Source organism: Gambusia affinis, linkage group LG21 (assembly GCF_019740435.1).
Source record: "Gambusia affinis linkage group LG21, SWU_Gaff_1.0, whole genome shotgun sequence".
Classification (NCBI taxonomy): domain Eukaryota; kingdom Metazoa; phylum Chordata; class Actinopteri; order Cyprinodontiformes; family Poeciliidae; genus Gambusia; species Gambusia affinis.
In genome coordinates this window covers 14880503-14907799 of record NC_057888.1, presented here as the reverse complement: position 1 = coordinate 14907799, position 27297 = coordinate 14880503, and the positions used below count along the sequence as shown (strand labels likewise).

The window sequence follows — 27297 nt, the reverse complement described above, 5'->3', positions numbered from 1 at the left end:
GAGCATTCAGGTTCACTCATCTCGTGAACAGACGTTAATTTTAAAAAAATCACATTGACTATTGAGTGCCAAGCTAGGTATGTGATATTAATTTGGTTAAAGATCCATCCAGTGAGTGGCTACAACAACATATATCTATGCTGTGATGTCAGTGAAAATTATTTAGTTTACAAAAGCAAACTTTACTCTGAAAATAAACTATTCCAATTACTGTTTTAACTTTAAGCTTTTAATCTCTGAGCTTACTTATATATGAAAAGATTAAGATGTATTTCTTAAAATACATTTTAAGAAGTAACCTACACCTCAACCTTCTGTAGGTCCAGCAGATGTGGTGAAATATAATTTGTCATACTTGATGCTTCTGTCTAAATAAAGCTTTAGAAATATGCTCCTTATGTTCACTGAATCTAGACCGATTGTAAAGATTTTAACCAAAATTAAAGATTCAGAATTTATGTCATTTTCTTTGAGCAATTTCTTACAAAAGGCTAGGACACGAGATCCTTTCTGATGTAAAGTCGAACAAAATCCCTGTTTACTGTACAATAGACACAAATGGCCTGTGCACTTTTGTTTGTACAGGTCATTTGTGGGATGATTAAGACTGGATCGCAAGTTTAACTGAACATGTGACCACAGCTATCCTAAATGGGCTGCTTTTTACCTGCAATTTTGTCTTTTTCTGTTCAAGAGAAAGACAATGGTTGTGGTCCTTGCTGCTGGCAACAATTTAACATAGAAAGAACTTCCATTGATCACCTAGATTAGAAAAACTCGAGCGGTTTGTTCAGGTAAATTGAGTTATAACACACCTTGTCTCAGTCGACTTTGAAAGCGTTTTTTTCCAAAAATGCTGAACCCTAAAATGAACCCTATGAGTATTTTATAGGATTCTTGTTAAATTTCACTAAAGCCTGTTGTGGAGTGATAAAATTAACAAAGTCCAAACCTTATTAAAAAGAGAACAAATACAGCTGTGTTTCTTTCATCTGCACAGCTGGAGAACTCAGAAGAGATCTAACTAGACAAAGGAAACACCTCTATATATATACACTGCATATTGCTCTTCAAACACAGACAGAGCGTCAACAACTCCCAAGAAGCTTACTGTATAGTCATAAATTTTCCATGAGAATGCATTACTGTATTTTCACGCATTAAGATCCTGTTTATGTTTTTCGGTCTTTAACTACTTCTGCTATCGTTGACCAATTTTACCAATTCATATATTAAAACGTTCTGGAAATTTCTGCTATATCTTTTGTTAAATTTTACTATTGTACTTTGTGAAATATTTGCGCTTTTGTGCAAATTTCAGCCACATTGAAATACATTGAAATTCTGCAAAATTCTGCTAAAATCTTCTGCTTTTTCACTGATTACTACTTAAACATAGAAACTCAAACTTTTAAACAAGTCATAAGACTGTAAACTATCTTCAAATGTTTTGGCTTTTGAATAGTTTTTTCCACAATTGTGATTTAAGTTTTATGCAGATTTTTGAACGTTTTCAGGTTTACAATGTAATCCTGTTGTGGAATTTTACCATTGTACTTTTTCAAACATTTACTATTGAACTTTTTCAAATATTTCAGGTTTTATACAAAATTCTGCTTTTGCTGAATTTGCTATACCTTTACAGCAGTAAAATATAGCATATTTTAATACTTATAACCTGCTTATAGGCACAGACATCCATGAAATCACTTGGTGCATTGAGTGCATACAATGCATTTCCAGCGAAAACAGAAACGCCATACAGCCTGTTCTTGAACACAAATCCTCCACTAGAGTCGCCCTGTCACAAACACAGAGCTTTCAGTTGTTATTCTGCTGTGATTATACGGTAAAACAGAAATAATGTCTAAATTTTGAGCAGAAAATTGTTTAAAGACTGACGTACGCGAGACATGTCCTTCTTAGAGCTTCTCACACTGTACCATTTCTGGAAACAGTACCTAAAGTCCTTGTCTTTTGCCCATATCTTTTCCAACTTTTCATGTTTAGCAATCTTAAACTCTGCGCACTGAAGATCATCTGGACGATGTGAGTCTGTAGAGGAAAAGCAGCTTAAACATGTTAGGTCTGTTTAAGAGTCGACACATTTTGCTCAAGATATCTCCTTGTTATCTGTGGTTATTAAACTGAAGCATGTTACTTGTATAAAATGTATTTTTTATATTTGTGTCAAAACTGCCACTATGTTGTCATGGTTAATATGAGACGGATAATCTGACAAGCTTGATCTCTACCACCTCCTCCCTGTTGTCCTAGTTGTCTGCAGAAATGCACCGCTCCAAATCAAAAGCAGTCAAACAGAGCCAAGAGGAGGGGCTTGGCGCTGTCAATCAATGCTCTTGTACACCCTGGTCACTTTGTGTGCTTGTTCAAATTTTCAGGCTAAGCTCACAGTTTTCTCAGAACTTCCTCTATCAGCTTTAAGCTGTTTATTTCGGAGAGTTTTTGTGGATCAAAACTTCAACTAACTTGCTAAGTTCAGCTTCAGCAGAATGTCTAAAAACAGATTTGAATAATCTGAATCATCTTGGGGTAATAACAATACACATTAAAATGAACAAATGTTAAATTTATAAGTCTGTGATTTGACTAATTAAAACATGATTACATATAAAAGTTAGTTTGGTATGAAGTGGAGCTAATGTGGTAACAAAGATCAAATTAAGGACAATCATGCAGCAGATATATACATAAAAAAATACAAATAAATCCTTTTTAAAAGAAACAATGAATCTTGTGACTTTATACGAAAAATGTTAGAAGAAATTTATAAGGAACACTTTGTTGTGGACAAAACGACTCTCTGTTTTCACTTTATTCATTTTATCTGCTCCCATAACATTTAACACTAACGACAGTCAGGCATAGGGAGTAGAATGATGAGAAAATGAAGCTAAACTTGCACTACTATCTTTGCTTCACTTGGTGTCACCCCTAAGGAGAACTGAGTGTGGCCCAGCGCTAGACTGTGAATGTGATTCTGTATCTGTTCCATCTGTATGACCTGTAACATTTGTTAATTCTCTGCATTAAAGTCCGTTTTATATTTCACCAAATGACAGTGGCGTTTTAGTCGGCGTCCTGAAACTGGTAAACAGACCTGGGTGGTGCATCCACACCCTGGTACACCCTACAATCATTTCCTTTGTGATGAGCAGAGCTTTTGCTCATCACAAAGTAACTAAAGTAAAGTAAAATTGTAATGAGGTACTTGTCAGTACTTGTCAGGTACCTTTCTTCTTTAACTACCTCTGCTAACTTCAATCAATTTTATTAATTCATATATCAAAACATTCAGCTTAAATATTTTTTGTTTTTTTTTGTTTGTTTGTTTGTTTGTTTTTTGCTAATTTCTGCCCCATTGAAATACATTGAAATTCTTCAAAATTCCACAAAATTCTGCTAAAACCTTTGGCTTTTTCACAGCTTAATACTTCTGCCAACTTAAACATAGAAACTCCATTCACCTTTTGAACAAGTCACAAGACTGAACAAGACTTTTACTTGTTTTACTGTCTACAAAGGTCTTCTGCAAACTTAAATAAATTTTAGCGATTTATATATCAAAATGTTCTGCTTCTTCTGAACTATGCTATATCTAGCTAAAGTTCACTATTGTACTTTTTCAAACATTTTACAATTAAACATTTTACAATTAAACTTTTTCAACCTTAAGGTTGATACAAACCTTAAGGTTTGTATCAAACCTTAAGGTTTGATACAAATTTCTGCTTCTGCTGAATTTGCTACATCTTTGGCAAAATTTTACTATTTAGCAGAATATTTCTACCATGTGTGACTGTAGCTTTCTTCTGCTTTTTTCCCCATTTCTTATGCTTTGTTCTGCTCTTTCTTGCATATTCTGCAGCAATCATTCTGCAGACTTGCATTGTCATGGCTGTTTTGCTAGGAAAATTTTTTTGTTTTCTAATTTGCATTAAGTTTATGATATCAAAGTTGCTTATAGTGCAGAGGTTCTTCAAATGACCAATGATTGTTTAAAGATTACAGAGATTTAGCAGAAATAATACAAATTGTATTCTTTTAGTTAAAGTGTGCTTTTTTTATGTAGTATTCCATTTTGTTTGTTTATGAAATCAGAAATATTTCACTCAAGATCAATAATTGTCTGTGTGCAATGATGTTTCTATGTTGTTTTATCTAAATGTTATATTGTCACACATTTTAATTTATGACAGGAAATCATAAATAGGAAGTAGATTGCTATGTTCAGTGTGCTTGACTTGTAGGATAAAGAGTCTAGGAAACTCAAAAGATGTTTGTAACTCCTACACTTTTGTCTTTGACCTTGATGAAACAAAACATCTGTTTTGAAAAGAGAAGCAAAGAGGTTTTTTGTTTGCTTGTTTTTTTTCTTTTTTACTTTATTTCTTAAAACAAGTAAGTAAAATCTCTGTGCTAGCTTTTCAAAGCTATGAATTTTTTTATTGGTAATCTGAAGGCTCTTTTGTGTCCTGTCCTCAGAGCCTTATTGGGCAGCTGTAGGTTATTACTCTGGTTGCCCCAGTTTAGAATTGTCAGGAGAGGAATGTTAGCCAAGAGTCAAAAACCCAATTAGCCCATGGTTGAAAGACACAAAAAAGCAGTTGGCCTTGGAAAAATGTCAGGTTAAAAAAAATAAAAAATCTTCTTGATATCTGCAAGGATGCCAGAAGATGATGCCATTCAAACTTTTTACAGCCTTTCATTTGATTGTCTTCAGAAAGAATGCTATCCGACTAGTCCTTTAGGACCTGGATGTTTTAAACATGTCCTAGTTATTGAGACACTGCTTTATGTGAAAATCAATAAAGCTGCAATTAAACGAGATACCAAGTTTTATATTTTATTTTAGTATGCTGTGATTTCAAATGTTTTGTTTTACAAAATAACTTATTTTATTTATTCTCTCTGCAAATACAATTTCATATTTAGGTCAGGACTCAAAACTGTGGTCATGTGTGAGACATATTTTATATATTTACTATGCATAGTTCACCTGTAACATCACACTTCCAGAAACACACCGACAGCCGTGTTGGCAGGTAGTTGCTATGGCAACATAAACAAACCACAAGCTTAGAACAAGCTCTCATCTCATTCCTATCTAACTTATAAACATGTTGTATTACAGCTGTTATTCAGTCATAATCTTTGACTACTGTACTCACCTCTGAGTAATACTAAGATAAATATCAGATATTTACTTTAGTACCTATTGTCAAACTAGCTACAATATGTTGCCTGTGTGCATGTTACCTTGTGTACTTATTCGGCCAGTCACCAGAACATTATTCACATAAAGAGTTCCTTTGCAAATCCACTGAAACATTGATTGTCTTACATGTTGATTCTCAGTAAATCAACAGCAGTGATTTACTGTATCTTTCTCTTGCACATTGGTCAGAAATATCCATATACTGCTTATCTGTTGGCCTCCAAGCCACAGTTCAGCTATATTTTGTGCTGCACTTGCCTACCAAGATGGCGTGGATCACTTCCGGTTCAGATTTGTGGGAACGATCTGTAGAGATGTAAGAAATTCAATAGTGTCATTAGATTTGAGGAGTACTGTGAAATTTAGAGAATGTTAAAAGATGCGACACTTGCTTAAACTCTCTCCATGATGTTCGATAGAATGTAACTGAAGCATCATTTTTAAAGCATTCTGCTATCCCAGACTCTGCACCATGTGTTTCCAATTTCCACGCTTTATACTTGCTACATCTCTGATTCCCACATTCCCAACTGTCACCTCTGCTAACTGTTACCAAGCAATGTTGTCGCTATGGGTTACTGACAGGTGTGACCGCTGCTGAACAGCAGAAGACAAAGATAAATCAATATGCACCTCTAATCTCTGTTAGATGAAATAGAATAAAAAAGGCACATGTTTTTGGCAGTTCATTTAGCTTTTTGCTAGGTCTTTTCCTAAATAATGTTTTAACCCTGCCACAAACATAAATGGGAGAAAAGTAGGTATGCCTAGATAAGCTAATTCTTATGTCAGTCACAGTTAAAAAAGGACAAGTTTCTTAATTTTGGTGTTTTATGTAATACAATTACATTAAATCTGTCTGTATAGAAACATCCAACAGGTTCTACACTGTCATTTATGTCATTAAGAAAAAAAAGAATAGGTTAAAATAGAAGCTTTTTAAATCAAATTTAAGGTAGAAAAAAGCATCCAGTGGCAGTGGCAGCTACTACTTGTATCACTTGATTAAATAATCATCAGGACGTTTGACCTGATATATAAAAGCAAATATATCAGAAAAACTGTATAAAAGTAGACCCATTTCAGATACTACAAGTGTCATTTTGAAAGTCACATTTTGAAATTTAGAACAGTTAGTCAACATTTAGCAATTAGTAAATGAATGAAGCAAAGTTACTTCTCTAAAATTAATCTGGCTGTACATCTTGGCTTAGAAAGTTGCATCTCCAATAAAACCTTTAAAAAAAAGAAAGTTGCATTTAAAAGAAGAACGTTTGGAAAAAATAACCAGTGCCAAATAAGTGTAAAAATTACGTCCATTGGGAGTTCATCATCTTATTGGTTTTGATTTTAACATTTTTGCTCACTGTAAAAAGAGACACTTAATTTACACAAATCGCACACATTTTCAGTAATACTGCAAACAGATTCCATAATTTCATCATCTTAATAGTCACATTTTTAAAAAGCAGTGTTCATGAAAGCTTCACAAAACACCAGCTGATCCATAATCAGTACAAGGAGCACTGGCATGCAGGGGTAAAACAGGAAGCAAGAACCATTAAAAGTATTTGAAATTTGGAATGACCTAAAATGCTCAACTGAGAGGGCAGCAGCATTTATAGATTGAGTTTAAACTATTATTTGAAAGTACAACTCTATGCAGAATAATGAATGACCTGTTTAACTTCTGACAGTTGATGTGAAAGTGGCAACAGTGAGAAAATACCCTCGTGCTATTCTGACTTTTTAGTCAGGTGGAAAATTAACCTTACTCAGCAGTTTCAAGCACAGCATTTTTATTTGTTTCTAATCTACATGAACATGTATTCAGTTCCTAATGTAAATAGATCTTCCTTGTGATCCAGGTCAACATTAGTCATAAGAAAGCAACAGCGTCTGGCAGTGGTTGCAGTGGTTTAAGAACTGGTGATAATAAGTGACTTTCTTAGATGTGAGGTCATTGGTCAACAGCCTGTTGGGTCATACAAGGGAGCATTGTACAATAGAAAAGCTTTAAAAGGAAGAAAAAGAAGCCAGAGGTATTGCAAAAACCCACTCAAAGCCCACATATGAGCTCTATAAAATCTCTTGAAGCTTCATCTCCTGCTCAGATTTGATTTAAGATTGGATTCTGGAGACTAGCTAGACCACTGCTTGACTTTAATGTGCTTTTTCTTTGGGCTCTTCTTTGTTTATAGTACATCTTAAGTGTTTGTTGGCTGTAGGACTCACCCATGGCTCATCGTCCTAAAGGTTGTCATCCAAAATGATGTCAAACATGGCCCTATCTAATTATTCCTCTATTCGATAAACTTGCCATGTATTCATACCTGAACAAAACAGACCCAAACCATAATGTTTTCACCTCATTTGGGGAATTTTGACATTGTAGTCTTTGTATCAGAATTACTATATGTTCAAAAATATCAAAATCTATCCACCTGGTGTTGCAGCTGGACATCCTGTCACACACAAGTTATTTTCTGCATTTCATAATCAATATCTGGTGACAGTTTCTGGGAGAATAATGCAGAAGTGATATGATGATGATTGAAGAAAATTTGAAAAATCTGAGACTTTTCTCTTTCTTTTTTTTTTTGCCACTTGCAGTCCACATCAAGAGAGTGGAAAAAGAAATCTGAAGCCATAAAAATACAGTTTTTTTTCTTTACCATTTTGTGATGCCTTGCAATAGTTAATTTATCCGTCTTTCAAAAAGTCACCTGGTGATAACAGCCGCCTGTCTTGGTGATTAGCCCTACACCCCTGTTGATTGGACCAAACACATGCTGTTTAGACTCTTTGACTCCCTGTGGTTGATCAAAGTCCCTGCAGTGGAGAAGCGATGTGGGAGGTTTTAAAAATCAACATAGGAAGGAAGTCTATGTTAAGAACCATAGAGTGCAGGCAACATGTGTTCTACAATGGGTGGAAAGCATCATGTGCTGCACCATAAGGGGAAGGCTTTATGCGCAACACCAGATTGTCCTCATTGTGCTTCCCACTGGGCTAATAGCATCAGCTGTTTTGTCTTCTCAGAGATTCAGGGCATAATCATAAATTTTTACAGATTGGTTTGCTTAATTCTCTAAATTTGGGAACGTTTGCGACTTTGTGTGTATTTAGCAAAATGTATTCTGTTACATGGAAAGCAAATAAAGTGAGGCTGCATCTGGTGTTAATTGGTCATGCTTTCTCACTTCTTTTAAAAGAGGAATTGTTGCAATTTCCATCTGTCACAGATTCAGCATCACATGCAGCGTCGCATCAGTAGAAAATAACCTGCCACGTGTCCGACTGGATCTGTAAACATTATTGTCTATTTTAAGTAATGATCCCTTACACCACTTTTTGAAGATTTCGATAATAATTTTGGACACTTGTTTAATAGCAGGAAAATAACAAGACTGTGAACAAATCATTTTATTTATTTGTATTTAAATTGCTGACTAATAAATGTATGATAACAGCAATTACAATTTAGTTTGAAATCCAGCTGTTCGTTTGGTCTGCAATCATAGAAAATGCACTACATCAAATTTAGTATTTTTAACTGCAAATTAGCTGATATTTACCAAATTAAGAAATTATCTAATTCTAGCTTAAACCTTAAACCCTAAACCTTGCAAAGTCACACAACACAAAGTTAACAGAGATCAATTTAACATGGCACTCTGTGACAAACTAATTATACCGTGAAACCCTCACATACAAAATATGCCAAATAAATCCCTAGAATTCAAAGGGACTGTAGATTGTATCGTTGTTTGGTTGATTTTTTTTTTTTTCTCCAGTAATGTGTGTGATCCTGACATTAGCACATGCAAATTTATCTACACCCATACAGATGTTGAGTTGTACTGTAATGGCACAGCATAACCTATAACCTAGTTAAATCTTGGGCAAATCTGAATATTTTGCACAATGTCATGCAACCAAAGCTCTTAGAAGATCATGAGTACTTATTGTTTACCTTCACCATAGGTTCTACATTCTGGACATCTACAATTATGTGAAGAAATCTAATAAATTGAGAAGATATTTGTAGTCAAATAATTGAAAAAAGAAAAAAAAAAAGGAAAGAAGCATGTCAAATCAGGAAAGTATTTAAAAGCAGAAAGAGATTCTGATTTTTATTTTACCAAATCAAAACTCCTTTTCCTTCTTTCATCAGTGTAATTAAGTGTTAGTTTTGCCAAGGCAAAGCCATTAGCTGTGTCATGTTATGTTTAATTAGCCCACATTGGGTTGTTAATCTGATTGGCGAGAGTGGCAGATACTGGAGGCTAATTACACATATATATACACGCACACCTGCACACACATACACAAGCAAACACACACATATTTCTATAGATAGCTCTGTGGACTATGTTTACTAAAAGGGATATGCACACTTTTTACCATTACCTCCATCTGAAATCTGACACCACTCCATGTGTGTTCACATTTCAGAAAGAAAGAAGTTGTGCTCATGGTCTTATTCAGAGGTTTTTGTGTTGTTTTCTGCAGTGGTTCTTGGGGCAGTGTCATCACAAGCGAGGCGTTAAACAGGTTGCTCAAAGCGTTTGGTTTGTTTATCACAGTGCAGTGTCAAAGCAAATGTCACACTACCTCAAAATGTAACAGATGTTGCAGTTTTGGTCCCCAAATAGAATTGTTTTATAGACTTTATAAAGTCTATGAAACAACTTTATAGAAATCTGTCTTTGCATTATAGCAGTATCTAATGCCTTGAAATTGGCCCCTGTCTCTTTAAGAACCTTCTATCCTTTCTAATACTTTGGCAACTTTGATTGTGCCAGTGTGAGTTTATGTGTTGAAGCCATTGATTATAGAAAATTTTGGTGCCATTGTAGATAATAAATTTTCTTAGAATTTCATGCAGATTACACAGATGAAAAGTTTAGGTAACTCTCTTTTGAGGGATTTGAGAAGCTTTAATTACAGTAAACACAGTAAGAATTTATTATAGGCATGTTATTCAGTGTTCTTTCCTTGAAAATAACATCTTGGTAGAGCAATATTTATGTTGTACATCAAAAGGCACTGAATCAGGTGATGAGTCAAGGCAGTAAAATTACTGGCTAAATAAGACTCACTTCAGAGATTATATAATTGATTAGTGCATAAGAAAGCCACTCATGTCTATAAAGCCTTTTTTCATATTCTTTACTCATTATTTTAATTGAGGTCATTCATTAGAAAACTGTACCTTTGTATGGAAATATTGCTTTTATTCCTTCAGTTGTATTTTTTAAACAAGAAAATATTTCACTTCCACCAATGTTGTTAAATATTCAGTTTGAACTCTATTTTCAGATATAAATGTGTTTGTTTGTTTATACAATTTGGGCTTTTGTGCTTAACCTTTTTTTTTTTGGCTAAGTACTTTGTACATTTAAGGATGTATTTACATGGAATTTTCTTGCTAGATTTCTAATTTATGTACATTTGTTGGACATAAATTACATTATCTTGTCTATTATTTTGTGTTTCCGTATCTAAAGACTTCCACTTATTGGTGGTTATTTTTAATCGTTCATGACAAAAAAATAAATTAATTAATGAATATTAACTGAATCTATGTCTTTAAATCTCAGATCCGTAGACAGGGAGGCATCCAGCTGTTGGTTGATCTGCTGGATCACAGGATGAGTGAAGTTCACCGGAGCGCTTGTGGAGCATTAAGGAATCTGGTATATGGCAAAGCCAATGATGAGAACAAAGTGACCCTGAAGAACTGTGGGGGGATTCCTGCTTTGGTCCGTCTGCTTAGGAAGACTGGGGATGTGGAAATCAGAGAGCTTGTAACAGGTACAGTGTTTGCAATTAACTTGTTTTTCACCTCCTGGCACTGGTGCTAGGTATGCTCCAGAATGACAGCAGCCTTAGGAGAGGATATAATTACATGTGTTTAGGTGCGTGGGCGTGTGTGTGTGTGTAAGACTTTTCAGCTTTATATTAACACATTGGTATTTTCATGTGAGTGTATGAGAATAAACTGCATGCAGATGTATGGATTTGCTAAATACTCTATATTAACTTGATCCTTTCTGTACTTGTTAATTTTGACTCCAGTCACAACCTCCCAGTCAGGCAATTGTTGGCACCACAACATGTTGAAAGAATGGGTAGTAGTCTGGTGTTCACCTGAACTCCAAACTCTCAAAGTCTATCTCTTAGATGAGGCAAAACTCAGAAAGACCCCACCTTATGACACCAAGTGCATTACTGAAATCATGACTTAAAAATCCTCACAGCACCCTTACATGTTCTTTGACTATACTTCTAAATGTTTGATCCAGTTTTAGTAGAGAAAAAAAAAAAAGATTAGTTGTGTGTAGTATAACTTAAGACGGACATATATGTAATTAGTTAAAGACATGCGTCTTTACATAAATGTAATCCCATTACTTGTATATATTTTTTACTTGAAAAATCCTTGACAGTAATTGCTAACTTTTGAAGCTGAATTAGTTTTATGAGGAATTAATTCCATTCATCTTTAACAGAATGAAAGTACTTCAGAAATGCTTCTCTTTTCTTGAAAGAAACCAAGGTTATAGAACTTGATCACTGAAGCTTCTAAACAATTTGGCAATAAACCTGAGGATCTGTAAAAAAAATAAATAAATAGAACGGTTAGTCTTCAAGTAAGAATATTAATAAAGTAACTACAGTAACAATGTTGGGGGAGGTTGTTCTTCCTTTATGATCTAGTATGCATCCTCCATTTTTTTGAAATTATTTGATCATTAATGTTTTTGAGGCACAGAACATTTATTTTTGTTGTTTCTGTGTTCATTAAGTTATTTTTTAAGCACTTCATTTTGCTTTAAAAATATAACTTTGCATTTCTCAAATTCAAGACTGACATTTACTGGCCAATCATGTTTTAACCTTGAGGGCAAGAAAAGTTATCTAGTTGGAATACACACCCACACTCACAAACTCAGAAACACAAACACACAAACATTAACTAATCTAAACGCTCCAAGAAATATGTGCAAGCAAAAGGTGTATAGAATACATTTAGACTCCCACACAGACATTGCATGACCTCAGATAGTTCAGTGAGTGTTATTTTCAGATGTCTTCAAGATTATTTTTTACATTTTTTTTTACTTTCCCTCTTTTTTTTTTTTATTTGTAATCTTTATAGTTTCGGAAAGTACTATTAAAGCAGTAGCTCCATTTTTCATGTATAAACAAATGTTCACAATAACCTAAAACCCTGCTTTGCATGTCTACGTTTTGTAGAGTATGTGTCACAGGAGGTATTCTAAAACCTAATAGTTTGTAATCCCATGACAATTCATATTGAGGGGATATTTGAGTGAGTGAGTTGATGTTGCATGTATCAGCACTTCAAAATTTCTTACAATCACATCCTGCTTTTGAGCCCATAACAAAAGAATAAAGCTAACCTATTATTATTCCACTCCCTGTTACTTACAACATCTTCTCTCTAATTTCTCATTGTCTGTACTTGTGTTTTGTATTCTTCCTTTATCACATTTTCCGCTTTTGTCTCCGTTTGTGTGTACTCCATTGTCCTGGTGCTGTGTTTGTGCAGTTGTATAACCATTCTTTCCCTCTTTGCATTTTGTGTCACCAGACTTCAAGCTAGGCCAAAGATAAAACAAAAACATGTGTAGCTCATAGACTGAGACATTTCCGAAGATAAAGAATGAGTGCAGCCATTCAGCAACAAACAATGTTTCAGATGCCATAAATCCACCCAAGTCGTTCACACACTCATACATAAATGAAGCTGAAAGAACCCCTTCATCTTCAATTTGACCTTCAACCCCATCGTATCTGCAATGGGACAAAGCTCATCAAGCACACGCATGCATACTTAAACATCCTTAGAGGAATCCCCCCGGTCACTTGCTGCGAGAGGGGGATGGACTTTACAGAGAGAGCCAGAGTAAACAAAAAATTTACTGTAACTGCAGGAAACTACAAAATAGAGGAAGTGACTTGTCTTTTAAAAGCTTTTATGAAAGAAGCGGAAATGCCATTACTTTGTTATAGGTGGATGGAAATGCAATGATGTGGCTTTTAGTTTGGAGGTCATCATGGCTTTCTTAACGCCATCTCTACGCTTTCGTGCCTTTACAGATGTGGTTAACAGCTTTCTAGAAATGAAGTCTGAGCACTTAGATATGTCAACTAGCACTAAAGAAAAAAGGAAACTGGCATGGAATGCGGGGTCTTTAACAAGGCATAAACTTCTAAATATTTATTTTTCTGAGAGTTGGCCACAAAGCTGTGTACTTAGTGTGCATAGAATATATGCATATTTTAGTGGAGTTTTAGGGTTAGAACTGTTACTGCCAAGACTACTATTAGGATTTTGAACACAAAAGCAATATAAGAATCAGGCTGATTCTCATTCTGTTAGGAGAAGTTTCACGAGACATCTGGCTGAACTTAAAAACAACAGACTTTTTTTTGTTTGTTTTCCAATACTGCACTCTCTAAGGGATGCAGCAGTCAGGAACAGCTTTGTATAAACCAAAACTGTAAGATTTTGCAAGTCATTCTGTGATTGGGAGTTTGAAGGAATCAGCAGCGCTAATTTACCCTGAGAAATAAGGCGAGTTTGCAAATGTGTCTCTACGTCTGTCTAAGCATTGTAACGACATCAAGAACGTTGCAAGGACATTGGTGGTTCAGCTGCAAAAGAAAACAGACAATTTTGAAATGTTTTTCTTGGTACTGGATGAGAGTTGCGATGTCTGTGATACTGCCCACTTACTTATTTTTGTCAGTGGATTAATGACAAAAATAATCCACGGAGGAGCTTGCAGATATCCAGCCAATACACGACACTACAACAGGGAGTGATTTGTTCCCTCCCTGTTGCATCCATGGAGACACTTGCACTAAAACGGGAGAAGCTGGTAGATGCACAAGTGGTGCTGTCCAAATCCGATGGGGAAAAATGTTGGCCTTTTGAAGTGGACTCAAGTAAATGAATGCAGAACAGAAACTAGTATCATTGATCAGGAGATGTTGTGCAAATCATTGATATAAATTAGCCATTTTGTTGTAAGTGAAACAGTTAATTTCATCAGAGCGACTGTACTAAATCACATACAGTTTGTTTCAATGATGGAAGAACAAGACAGTGAACATAGTGACAAAAGTTCCAGGAAATCCCTGAGCTCTGTAATGAATAGCAGTGAATGGCAGATCTGACCTTTACTGTTGATGTGAATGGATTCACTGAACGAGTGTCCTAACACTAGTGATGCAGATAAAAAAAACACTGGATGAACATTTAGATAATGATGTTGGTCTTTGAAAAACTGTTAAGCAATTATATAATATATTACAGCATTTCTGGTATGGCCATAAATCTGACACAGAAGCGACATTTGCAAACAACAGCGTTGATTGACGAAGCTGCTTTTGTGGCCTACGGGGGACTAATTGTTGCTTAATTATCTGAGGGGCTGCTAGAAGAGACAGTAGTTTTCTATTATTATTCAGATTTCATGTGGCCGCTTTGGAAAAGTAAGAGCCTTCCCTGCTCTATGTATTAGTGATATGTTGGGGATAGCATAGCATCCAGTAAATTTAGCCTCTTGAGAGAAATTCATTGAAATTATGGAGAAACGAATATCCAAAAATAGCTTGGAGTTGAAGTGCTTCACCGTGTGTATTTGTATTTTGGTCTAAAACCAGGTTAAATTTAATACAGGTCACATTAGATGATGTTTTTCATAAATAGCCAACATCATCTTACTCAACCAGACACACACTATGAAATTTGAGCTTCCCTTCTTTCTGGCTCTTTCTGGCTCTTCCTGTCTCTGCCCTTATCTGTCCAGTTTGCCCCTGCTGCAGGCAGTGTGATTCTTTGTCACACATGTTCTGCTGTCTGTTTATTCTGGTACTCGGCATTGAACCTCACATTTTGCATGCTTCTGTGCCAACCTGCCATATTTCAAAACCTGTCTTCATTTAACACCATGCCGGTGCTACGATTCACCTCTCAAAAACCGCTGCTGTAATTTAATTTCAATTGTGTTTTAATTTTAGATCATTATGGAGAGAATGTGTGCAACAATTTAATTCTGTCAGTTCTGTGTAATGCCGCTTTGACTATAGACAAATTTCTTCCCAATCAGTGGTGTTTTTATTAAAATATGCTCAATTTCCTATAGAGATTCTCCACAGTTCTCGCATTATGTTGACTATTTCAGTTTTAGGCACATACTGTAGAGGCTTTAGAAGTAAGATCTAAAAGTTGAGGCTGAAATAGTCTTAATAGGTCGAGTCATAAAAAATACATTTTTAAATGAATATTAAGAAAAGGTCCTTAACTGGCCAACATAAAATCATTTGAACTAGTGGAATGTTTGACTGACGTACTTAATTGTCTATGTTAGGTGTGCAATTTGTGTTATTAGGCCAAATTTATGTAGCGGTGTGACTTTTCATGCCAATGTAAATCTACACAAAGTCCTTTAAAGCGCCACAGAAATCATCCAAGTGTGTGGATAAAGAGTAAATGAGAACTATAAAGATCAGCTCATGCTTGCTTTTCTGTGTTTTTATAGCAAGAAGACATTAAAGGCATTACATTCTGCTCAATGTCTGACCTTCAGTGCTAGTGGTCAGTTAAATCACTTCATAGCAAGCCATTGAGGGGACTCTCAAAGGTTCATTGAGACCATAGCGTTTACTAAAATGACACCAACAGGCATGGTCCTTGTATAATGGTCTCTTATATAAGCGATTGTTTTTGAGACGAAAACTCCTTACTTGAGTGATGCTGTTACTTCAGTATTCTTTCTCCTTTCAATATGATTTAAGTACCTTTTTAAGTCTTCAGAAAATGGAGAAGGGCATAGCTTTTTTTCTTTCTTTCTTCTTTTACGTCAACCAGAAAAACCTTTCTGTAACAGTTTACCCTTTATTGGCTCCCTGGGTCTCGGTGTGAGATAGATATCATGGGGCCAAGGCTTCCGGGCCTGTCAGTCAAAGTCTGGTCGATGCAAAGGCTTTCTGTGTCAATAGGCGATGCTATCCCAACTCCTCGTCTCACCTTCATGCAGTGGACCATGGCTGCATTTGCTACTGCTATTTATGCTCGTAAATGTTTGCAGTGAGTAGCAATCCCCACTTCCTCAACACACAACTACCACTTTAGAGTAAATTGTATTTATTTTCAACAGTTGATAGTTCAGATCCCATCACTTCCTTTTACCTCAGACTAAAAATACATTTGTGCTTCCGTAAAACCAAATGTATCCTATGACTTTGCTGCTGTGAATTGTGTTATTTTATTATTGATTTGACCTTTATAAAATGTCAAATAAAATGGCACTTCTTCAGAAATCTGTTAAATGGGAATAAATACTTCATTTTCAAAACACAAGTACACAATGCACAACAGCACATATTTTTAAGATGGAAAATTAATGACAAGTTAGGTTATTTGTAAGTATAACTTGAATACAATGGAGAACATAAGTATTTGATAAATCACTGATTGTCCTAGATTCCCCACTTACCAAGAACAGAGGTTGTGATTTTCCTCGTAGTTATGAGTTATCATTTATGAGAGACAGAATCATCCCAAAAATTCAGTAAATAACATTGTTTGATTTAAAAAAAAACTTATTTATATTTGATTGCATGGAATGAATATTTGACACAATATATATAAAAAATAGAACTTAATAATTGGTACAGAAACCTTTGATTGGCATTAAAGAGGTCAGATGTTTCCTGTGTGCCTATTATTAAGGCACATTATGTTTTACACATACTGTGGAGAAATTTAGCTTTTCAAGGATATTAAAATTTATTTGAACACACTCGTATTTCTGTCAGTGTAAGCTTAAGATTACGCCTTCTGTCCTTCTCTGCATGTTTTGCAAGAGGAGCCAGGAGCCTAGAAGGGGGGTTGAGCCAAACTAACTACTGTCACATCTCAAAATACAGATGAGGTGATGATAGCCTTTCAAAGGCTAACTTAGACAAGACAGGACTCCCTGGAAGAATAGATGTTGTATCTTAATGGGAACACACTGGCTAAAAAAAAAATCTTTAATATTTATTATCAAAACAAGATGCATGCGACAATGAAGAGGCCAAAGACAGAACATCTTAAGCAGTTGTGGCGTTTAAAAATAGATTACACACTGATGCGATTCATCCTTTAGAGTGATATAACATCCTATTTTGACCATGCTAGCGCTACTCAAGAACTCCTTTGTTTTTTGCGATGCCTGCATGGCCATCTTTATTGGTAATTTGTTATCTTAAAACGAGGTTTGCTCTGTGACTTTATGACATAAATGTTTGGTGAAAGAGGTTTTAATGACAGACGTGAAAACCAAAAACAAAAACTGAATCCTCCCTCATGCTTTATTTCTATTGAACAATACTTTTCTGGACACGTTATGCAGGAATGAGCTGGTAGCAAACATTACCTACTGTTAAAATCTGTTTCCAAAACAAACAGGAATCTCTAGTGGGATTTTTAAACCAACCTACCTGGAAGATTGGATTAAATTTAGGTTAAGTTGTCAGTTTCTGACCACGACAAAATTTTTGACCACTGGTTTCCTTTTTTTCACTATATTTATAGTTTTTTGTTACATTGATTGTGTAATATGTCATCTGTGGCTTTACTCATCACCAGGTCCTGACCGGATGGCTAAGTAATTCTTACTGAGCTGAAAAGATGAAAGCTGTTTAATAAAACATAACCACTAGAGGACTAACAGGTCTCACTCTCCCTCTTACAAGTCACACTCTCATTTATTCATGAATTCATGCAATCATCTCCCCTTTCCCCCAAACCACCCAGTTCCTAGGAAACTGTCCGTCAAGTATATGAAGACAACTATTCACAGGAGGGGCATTAAGCTGTAAAGGCAGAGAGACGGGACAAATGCGCTGGCACAAAGGCTTGAGTATGATGTCATTGAGTTTAATTCACAAGATTTTTTATCCTCAAGGACATGCAGTTTAGCGGAGCATTACAGATTTATGTTTCTGGAACAGGAAAGTGTGTGAGAGAGTTGGTGGGCATATGTCAGCCTCACAATTGTTGAATATCATCTCATGGCAGACACATTGATCTTGACTCAGAAAGAAACCAAGCTTTGTTCAACAAATTACATTTATTTGTTTTGGGTGGAGGGGAGAGATTTCCAAAATAATTAAAACCAGAACTCCTTCGTGTGAATCGTATCTTGTACAAGTACATACAAATTTCTTCATATTTGTGCAGGTAAAGAAACCCAATCCAAGTCAGGATTCTTGCTCTTGCTAATCAAAGGCTACACAGTTTTAATGTGATTGCAATCATACACTAATCAGCACTTGATAAATTGCCCTACACAGAAACCATCAGAGAAACAGATGGACAGAAAGAGACACACACAATATAACTGGGGTTGTTAAGTGTCCTGCTGAATATATGTGTATGTTTGCATGTTTAATTGCAATGGATTGAAAAGACCAAGTTTTTGGCAGGCAAAGCGACAAACAGCAAAACAACAAGCTTAACAGAGACAGAAGACAAATGTTGCAGCCGTCATCTCACAGATAAACTCTCTGCACAAGCACTTGATTGCTGTCTAACAACTGACAAGGTCACAGCTTTATCACCCAGTTTCTCTTGTCCTCCCAATGTCTCGCGCAAAGATATGTTTTTGCCATTTGCTTTCAGTAATCTATTTTCCTTTTTTCTCATTTTTCTATCAGAGATTTTCTGCTTTTGGTTTTGCTAATATTTGCCTTATCTTTTCCACATTTAAATTTTGCCTCCTTTTAAAAAAAGATCTTGCGATGCTTGAAATTCTCCACCTAATTATGAAATAGAAACCAAAACCTAGTTCAGTAATGCAATGTAATTTTTTTTTAATGTTATTCATTTACATTCATCAAGTATAAAGATACTGATGACCACAACTCCTATTGTCTTCAGGTGGTGTCCTGAATCTGGGGTTTTCCATTGTGCTCATAGAGAACTGCAGTGCCTGTGTAGCCAAAACTGGAGCTACGTGGAAGGGTGTGTTTAGTAGTAAGTTTAGTTAGTGTTAGTTATTAGATTTCTATTCAAAGCATGTCATGTCTCAAAAAAGGGAAAAAAAAAAGATTTCCAATAGACGTACTTAGTAACAAGTCACCTTGGGTCAAATGTCGACAAAGATCTTGCTTTTATGTAGTCAGACCTGCATCAGAGCTGTCAGGTGATCACTACCTGATGATAAATAGCAGCTGGTAGTGGGGGAGGCTCCACAATGGACTTGGTAAAATCTTGTAGAATCCAGATGGACCTTGTTCAGAACCGCCAATGCAGACACATCTTTTCGAAACAGTGGCTTGAAGATCTCTGGTGCCTATTGTGACGGCGAGCACAAGACTTGTTGGTGCGCAGTAGTGGGGAGTAAACTGTCATCTGAAGAAATAATCTCTCTGGGCCATTTAACAGCAACAGCTTCAATAAGAACCTTTCAACGTTGTTTACATTTTAGACAACCAGACTTAAAGTGGTATGCTTCGTTAATATTTTAGTTGCCCCAGCTTTAAGCGATTTAATGAGAATATCGCTTTCCCTATATCTCTGACAGCATTAACAAAAGAATAATAAATACGATTCTGTTTCAAATGCCAAATAGCACTGTGTGAGGTCATCCGCTGTTTAAATGGTTACTGACACTAAATGACATAACATCTGGTGTCCGACACCAAACCAGCCTTTAGTAGCAACAGTTCTTTTAGTGTGCCATGGTAAACAGAGAGGAGTAAGCTTTTTTTCTGTTCTGGTTGACATTTTCTCATAGCCATCACTCATCGCCTCCAGCTCTCTTTTACTTTTGTCATACTTTTCTTTTTTTTCTACTTTTTGCCCTTTTTTCTATGTGTACCGATTCCACAGTTTTTATTACAGTAAAAGTCAAATTGACAAACTAAAATGCAGCCAAGCTAAGTCCCATCAACTAATCTACTTTAAAATATCTGATGAATAACATAAAATCTTAACTGTGTTGTGGAAAAAATACTATTAATTAAAGTGGTTCTTTTCTTCATTAATATCCGACATCAGAATAAAAATGTATTCATTGTAGCACTTTTAAAGTTAGCTTTTTTGATCCAGTCAGTCAATATTATTAAGTAGATCAGAATAGAGAAGTTCCTACATAAAGCATTTACAACTTTACATACAAATGAAGAGTTTCTACTCTTTGAAATATCTTGTTTCGCTGAAATACCCTTTTTCTTTAAAAACGAAGCAAGAAATTGACATTTTGAAATCAATAGTTCTCAAAACCTTGCACAGATGTAACATTTTTATGCAGAATAGTGAGCACACCTCCTGATGCCTGTTTTACTTTCAACGACATTACATGCAGGTGTGCTGTGGAACCTGTCATCATGTGACGCCCTGAAGATGCCGATTATCCAAGATGCACTTGCAGTTCTGACCAACAGCGTCATCATACCGCACTCCAACTGGGACTCATCTCCTGGTCACCTTGATGACCGCAAACTCCACCTCCATACTTCCCAGGTGCTGCGCAATGCTACAGGCTGCCTCAGGTAAGAGATGCAATTTACATCACTGCCCCTGCTAAACCATCTTAAGGCATCCATTATAGCTTCTAATTTGTCTACATGCAATGAAAACATGTGTGTTTTAATGCATTATAGATTATGAAAGAGTACATTTATTCACAAGCAACGGTACATATTACTAATAAATGTACATGAGTTAATGTAGTGGAAAGTCTATAAAACTGCAAGATACAGAGGTCTGTGTACCACAGAAAATGAGTTTTGTACCTAAATGAGTTTCATAAGCTACAGTTGGTAAACATCTAAACTGAACTCATTAACTCAAATTACCTTAGATATTTTTAATGGAATAAGATGTTTTTCATTGCAAATATTACATAGTGATCATGCTGCTGCTGTGTGTTATTTTTAATTATGGCACAACTAAGAGATTAACTCCCTAATTCACAGTTAAAAATTAACTTTGTCTTGGTGTCAGAATCTAAATTTGCCTATTATTAAGGCAGATTTAGTTAAATGAACTCTTTATACATACCTAACACAGAGAAAGTGTTGGGTTCAAATCTCTGCCCTGCCTGTTTTTATTTTTTTTTTTGTGCGTGGGTGTGTGTGTTTAGTGTTTGAATGTTTGTGTGTTCATATACAGTTTTCTCTGGATACTATATTGCTTTTAGGTGTGTGTGTTTGTGGATGGCTGTCTGGGATTGACTGGCAACCTGTTTGATGTGTATCTTACCTTTCCTCAATGACTAAAAAAAAAATTATTATATTGGATTTTTTTCTACTTTTACTATGGAGTGCTCCACCTTAAGTCACAAAATTGTTTATAGGAGCTTTGTGCCCGTGTGTTGGTACGTAAAGATGCGGGGGAAGATAGATGATGCTGTCACTGCACTGTTCACCACTCTGAAGCTACAAATGAAATGGTAAAAGAGATGATGAACTGGAAGCAGAGAAGGTGAAAACTGAAGGAAGAATTTAGCTGCTGTAAACACTGAGGGGGGTGAAGGAGGTGTGTATGCTGCTCACCAGCGCTGTATCCCATCTCACTATCTTTTCGAAGGATTAATGTGACATTAGGCAACAGTGTTCAGGTCTTTGTGTTTCCAGCTCAATTTCATACTTCTCACCTATCTCTTTATCGCTTTGCTGTGCGAGCTTGTGCTGTTGTGGATTGCATGGGTATGCCTCTATATGTTTCTGTATAACTCTGTCTATTTTCCTGAGTGTTTGTGCTTGAGCTCGTATGTACTGCAACCCTAAGTGGCACACACACACACACACCCGTCAAAACAGACATGCAAAACTGAAGTTTTAGAAACACTAACTACAGAACGCACACTTGGAAGGAAGTCACAGTGAGTCAACTGTTTCTATTATTGGTTTGCGCCTGTGTCTGCTCACTTTCTACACACCTTCACAAGTGTGTTCATGCTGTTGTGGTAATACTGCTCATTATACCAAGTCACTCCTCAGGGGGGGGGTGACTTATTCACGATGACTTCTATATGCAAATGTACTCAACTAAAAAGTCATAGAGCTCTTTTGTTCACCATTTCTCTCACAACCCTTTTCCTTGTATTAATCTAAAAAGCTTTACCGACCACTTACACTACAAGTACCAGAATTGTAATCTCCTAGTTCGTCCTCAGCCAGATACTGATTGTAGGTTTTTGAACATGGTATAAAAGAAAGTATTATTCTGTGTGGTTTCCATATCTTACAGTAAAAAGCCCTTTAAGTCCCCACAGATTGCAGATTTTTTTATTTATTAATTTTTTGCCAAGCCAGAGACAATTTTTAGTCTGCTCGTTACGAATTACACACACTGTATGTTATTTTTCTTTTTTTTTTTTCTCTACATATTATACACCCAGCAAAGGTTGATTCCTTTCAAAGATTCACATTTAAGCCAGTTGTGGTTTTTCCTATTGAAGAACAATCAGGACGAATGGTCAGAAAAAGCTGTCTCCTTATTGTTTCCCTTCATATTTATATATTTCATGCATTTGCATGTCATCCGGTGATAGCCTTCTGTTGCCATTGCAACACATAGAGACATACACACAGTCAGACACTTGTACAGCACCACCACACACCAGTTGTTTGAGACAGCCGTCATTTATTCCCAGACTGACATTGTCTGTTCGCCATCTGTCTCAGATTCACTCGTAATCTCATTGTCTTTTGTTTCATTTTGCTAAATTGCTATGAGTAAATTTGATTGATTTTATTTCACATTATTTGTCAATGCATCCATGAAAAGAAAATGTGTTTGATTTAAAATGAGTGAAAGAAAAACATATGTAACTGATGGCAATCCAGTTTTTGCAAAAACAGAATTCTTCTTTTCCTCAGTGTTCTGAAAAATAAATGTTTTCCACACTTGAAGATCATTTGTCAGAAGTCCTTGGAGGGTGGTTAGCTGTGATCATAGTCTGTTTGAGTAGTTCTAAGCCGCACCAATGAGAAGTGGGGTTGTGGTGTTTGTATTTTAGAGATAGCTGGTAATCCCACACGTCTTATGTCACTGTGATGTGGGAAGTTTGGGACACAGACTCTGTCTTGCTTTTGCTGTCAACCACACTTCTCACTGAAAGACTTAAGCAAAAATGCATGTCTGTTGGCATGCTATACGCTGTCGAGTAATGGGGAAAAGACAGTTTTTGGGTAACAATTGACTTGCTATGCTCTGACGCTGTTCATATTGTAGTTGTCTCTTGTCCACACCAGTTTATCTAATTTGATTATGCTGTGCCCTACAAGCACTGAAAATAATAACTCTATAAGAAGGTTAAAGGAAGCCACAAACAGTTACTCATCAAATATTTTCTGACACTCATACTTGCACTTGCACTTTTATTTATTTATTTTTTAAATCTAGTCGCCCATAGCAAAATTCACCAGAGTAAAGCAAACTCACCCTTATCTTGAAATTTAAGAAATTAATTTCATAAATTCATTGCTAGTTTTGAAGAGGCTAGCTGTTCAAACCACCAGAGCAGCATATTAATCCCTCCTGTTTAATAAATTTCTTATTACCTTATTCTACTGATTGTAATCACTGCTAATAGGTCAGACAGCAAAAACGCATTCAGTCGAAGTAAGCAGCTGGATCTAATAAACTGCAGAGCAGTTCTGTTTAGGTTGACACCTTTGTTTGTAAAAGAAGTAGTCGTACTGGTTTTCAATTTGAAAAGTATGTGATTTAAAATTTGGAACTTTATTTGAATGCTTAGCAGGAACGTTGCCCTAATTTCCAAAAGAATGACAATGTTTTGTTTTTTTTTTAATGCAAAATCCCAGACCTATTTCAGTGCTATCATATTTAATGTCATGTTTTAATATATTTGTTTTGGTTCAGTCTTGTCAATATGTTTCAATCATTTATATTTTCTGTTTTATAATAAGTGCTAGTTCTCTTGGGACTGTGATTACTGGTACTCTAAAGTTGTTTTGTTATGATTCCACTGGAAACTTTAGGTTCCATTCTAATTGGTTACAAAATGCATTATACAACCTTTTATAAAAAGGTTGTATAAAGAAAAGAAAAAATGCTCTCTATTGTGATCGTCACAGGCCAGGAGACCAAAATTGGCCATTCAAATATATTTATATCTATATGGTAAAAAAATAAATAAATAAATAAATAAAATAATAATAATAATAATAATAGAAACCACTGTCTTAAGGAATATTATTGACCTTATTATAACTGTTGATTTAGATCTAGAATCCATTTTAATGAAGAATAATATCTCTTTCCACTGCTTTGCTGATGACATTCAGGTCTGTCTGTCCATTCATAAAAAAATCAAGCAACTCTTTACGTCATCATTGGACTGTCTTGCTAATATGAAGGCATGGAGGAGCTAAAGCTTCCTTCACCTAAAAAAATAATAAAATTGAGGTTTTGGTACTAGGGGGATGAGATCTTTCCAATACCTCTCTGTCATACAATATCTCTCGTGTGAGAAATCTCGGCATATTCTTTGACAGCTTATTTAAAATCACAAAGCAAATCAGTTCAGTTGTCAAGATGAGCTTTGTCCAGCAACAACTTCTTGCTAGAGTGAAGCCTCATCTTTTTCCTTATGATATTGAAAGATTGATGCCACCTGCAGCTTGTACAAAATACTACTGCTCACCTCTTGACAGGAACTTGAAAATAGAAACAACTGCAATCGTAGCTTTACTCCACTGGTTTCTTAATTGTAACAGGATTGATTTAAGAAAAGACCTACTGGTTTTTAGGGTCGCAATTGTTCTGTTGCGTCATGTTTAAATAATCTTCTAAAGTACCGTACACCCATACGAACAAGTAGGTCCAACAACCAGTTGCTCTTAGATGTCCAATCAAAAAAAGTACAGGTGATCATGCCATGTTGTCTGCTATGGTATCAGTCCAACCGTTTCACCTTGACAGCCCTGATTTATTTGGACCCCAAACAAAAAACTGCAGGGTTTTCTGTGCTCCCAGCTTTTTGTTGGATGAGGCGTAAATCCATACAACAAATGTGGATTTGTTGTATATGGATGAATGATGTGGTCTCAGATTGCAATAATGTGCGTTTTGAGTGATGATCAACAAGTCTTCCTCTGGTGTTAGCTGGCTCTAGGCACTACCAGGCACTGTGGTGGCAAGGCACAGCTCTCTGCCTTCAGTAAGTGCCATGTCCTTTGGCCAAATGTCTTTCAAAATGGAAGGTTTTTGCCAAAAAATGTGTTGTATTGAGTCAATTAGCCAACATTTTGTGAAACAAGTACAATTTTTCAAATTGATATGCTGGTCATAAATCTGAAAATACATGCTGCTTTGTTCAGAACACACTAGCATTAAAACTTATCTCTAGTGTTTCTTATAACTGCATCAGTTTTGTTTGAAATACCCCTGTTTATTTTAACTTCTTGGCACTCAGCCCTTTCTATTCTATTTTGGACTACTTTCTGAATTAACTATGTGTCATTACCAGTGCATTTCTGTGCATCTATTATAATTCGACGGATATGTAACCTACCATGTACATGTCTGCAGAAGCCAACATGGCAAAAAGTACTTCCATTTTCTAGCTCTTCTACCCATCTCCTGTCTTTGTTGCTGAAACATTTATTAAGGTGAAGTGTTTGCACTGTTGTTTAATATTGACTCGACAGACACTTGTTACTGCTAAGCACCATTTCATAGTATACTTCGTTGTCCATTAGCATTCAAAGCGAGGGGAAGTAATTTGACCTTCTCTTGGAAGTGGGAAGCCAACAACGTGACTTTTTAATTGAGTTCTTCCTCTCTTCTCTGTGTTTTTTAATCGGCACAGTTTCTGAATAGCCTAATTTCATAGACTGGCAAAAACAACTGTGATCTTCATTGTGCCAGCATGACAGATTTGCCTCTTTGTTCACACCACATTGTCTCATCTGTTCTGTTAAGTTTTATCTTAAGAGAATAATATTTGAACTCCTCTGACTAAATGTTAATGATTCCTCTGATTATTCCCTTCCGTTGCTTGCATGTTGCTTTAGCAGTGGTCTGCAGCGTAAAAGGAAATGAATTACTGTTTTCTTTCATTTGAAGCTAAGCTCTAAGATATCTATGGAGTCTTTTATCTACATCCAGGTCTTCAACCTAAGAAATAGCTGACTAGTTAGTACAAATCCACAGTAAGCTGCTCTGTATTACCCTGATTTACTGTACAATTAACTAACATGTACATCTGAAGATGTGATTTGTGACCCTTAAAGTTGAAATGCGATTACTTGGCACCTTATCATTTGTCTTAATTTTCCAAGACTGAATTGCGCTCTTTGATTTTGCTGTGCGGCAGAGTTGACAATAATTGATTTTGCTACATAAAAACATGAAGAGGAGGGATGTTGAGAGGCTGTGGCATTTAGGTTTTCAGATTGCTTGGAGTCATTTATCTCTAAAGTATTCTTTCAAGACAGTCACTTACATTTTGATCTCCTCAACGGGTGCCAAAGGCATGATTTGCAAACTGACATTATTAGACGGTCTTAGTGCATGCTTTGCTCAAGTTGTGTGAAAGAAACATGTCTTTTTTTTTTCCCCTGTGCAATGGGTGTTTTCACCTTAAATAAAATCAAATATGTGTTCCTCTTTATTATTGTCAGCTTTACTTTGTTATTGTCAGAACAATATTTGCGATGTGAGAAGTTTGACCTAAAAGTGCACCAGTCATTTGTACTACTTTTATTTAGTCATGTATAACATGGTTTATGGAAGCACTGGGTCTTGTAAGACAACAAAAATATTCGTTGTAATGAATGTTAGTTTCATGTGTCTAAACCTGAAAAACTCTATCCGTTATTTCTAGAGATTTTTGTTGCTGTTTCTTTTTTCTTTTTTGGAAAGTATTAGGACCAATCAGAATTCTCTTCAAGAATTATAACAAATTATATGAATTACATTTAAAATATTATTTCAGGTAGGAATTTGTTGTGCAACCCAGGGGTTGACGGTTCGAACACCACTTCCTTTG

General features: G+C 35.7%; 1 protein-coding gene across 11 annotated transcripts in view; it reads left to right on the top strand.

The window, feature by feature from the left end:
• Window positions 1-27297, top strand: part of ctnnd2a (catenin (cadherin-associated protein), delta 2a) — a 219618-nt gene that overhangs the window by 146419 nt on the left and 45902 nt on the right. For all 11 annotated transcript variants that reach the window (XM_044104676.1, XM_044104678.1, XM_044104679.1 and 8 more), the window contains 2 exons: window positions 10846-11059; window positions 20638-20824. In XM_044104676.1, coding sequence (XP_043960611.1) covers window positions 10846-11059; window positions 20638-20824 — 401 coding nt within the window. The remainder of the gene's footprint in view (window positions 1-10845; window positions 11060-20637; window positions 20825-27297) is intronic.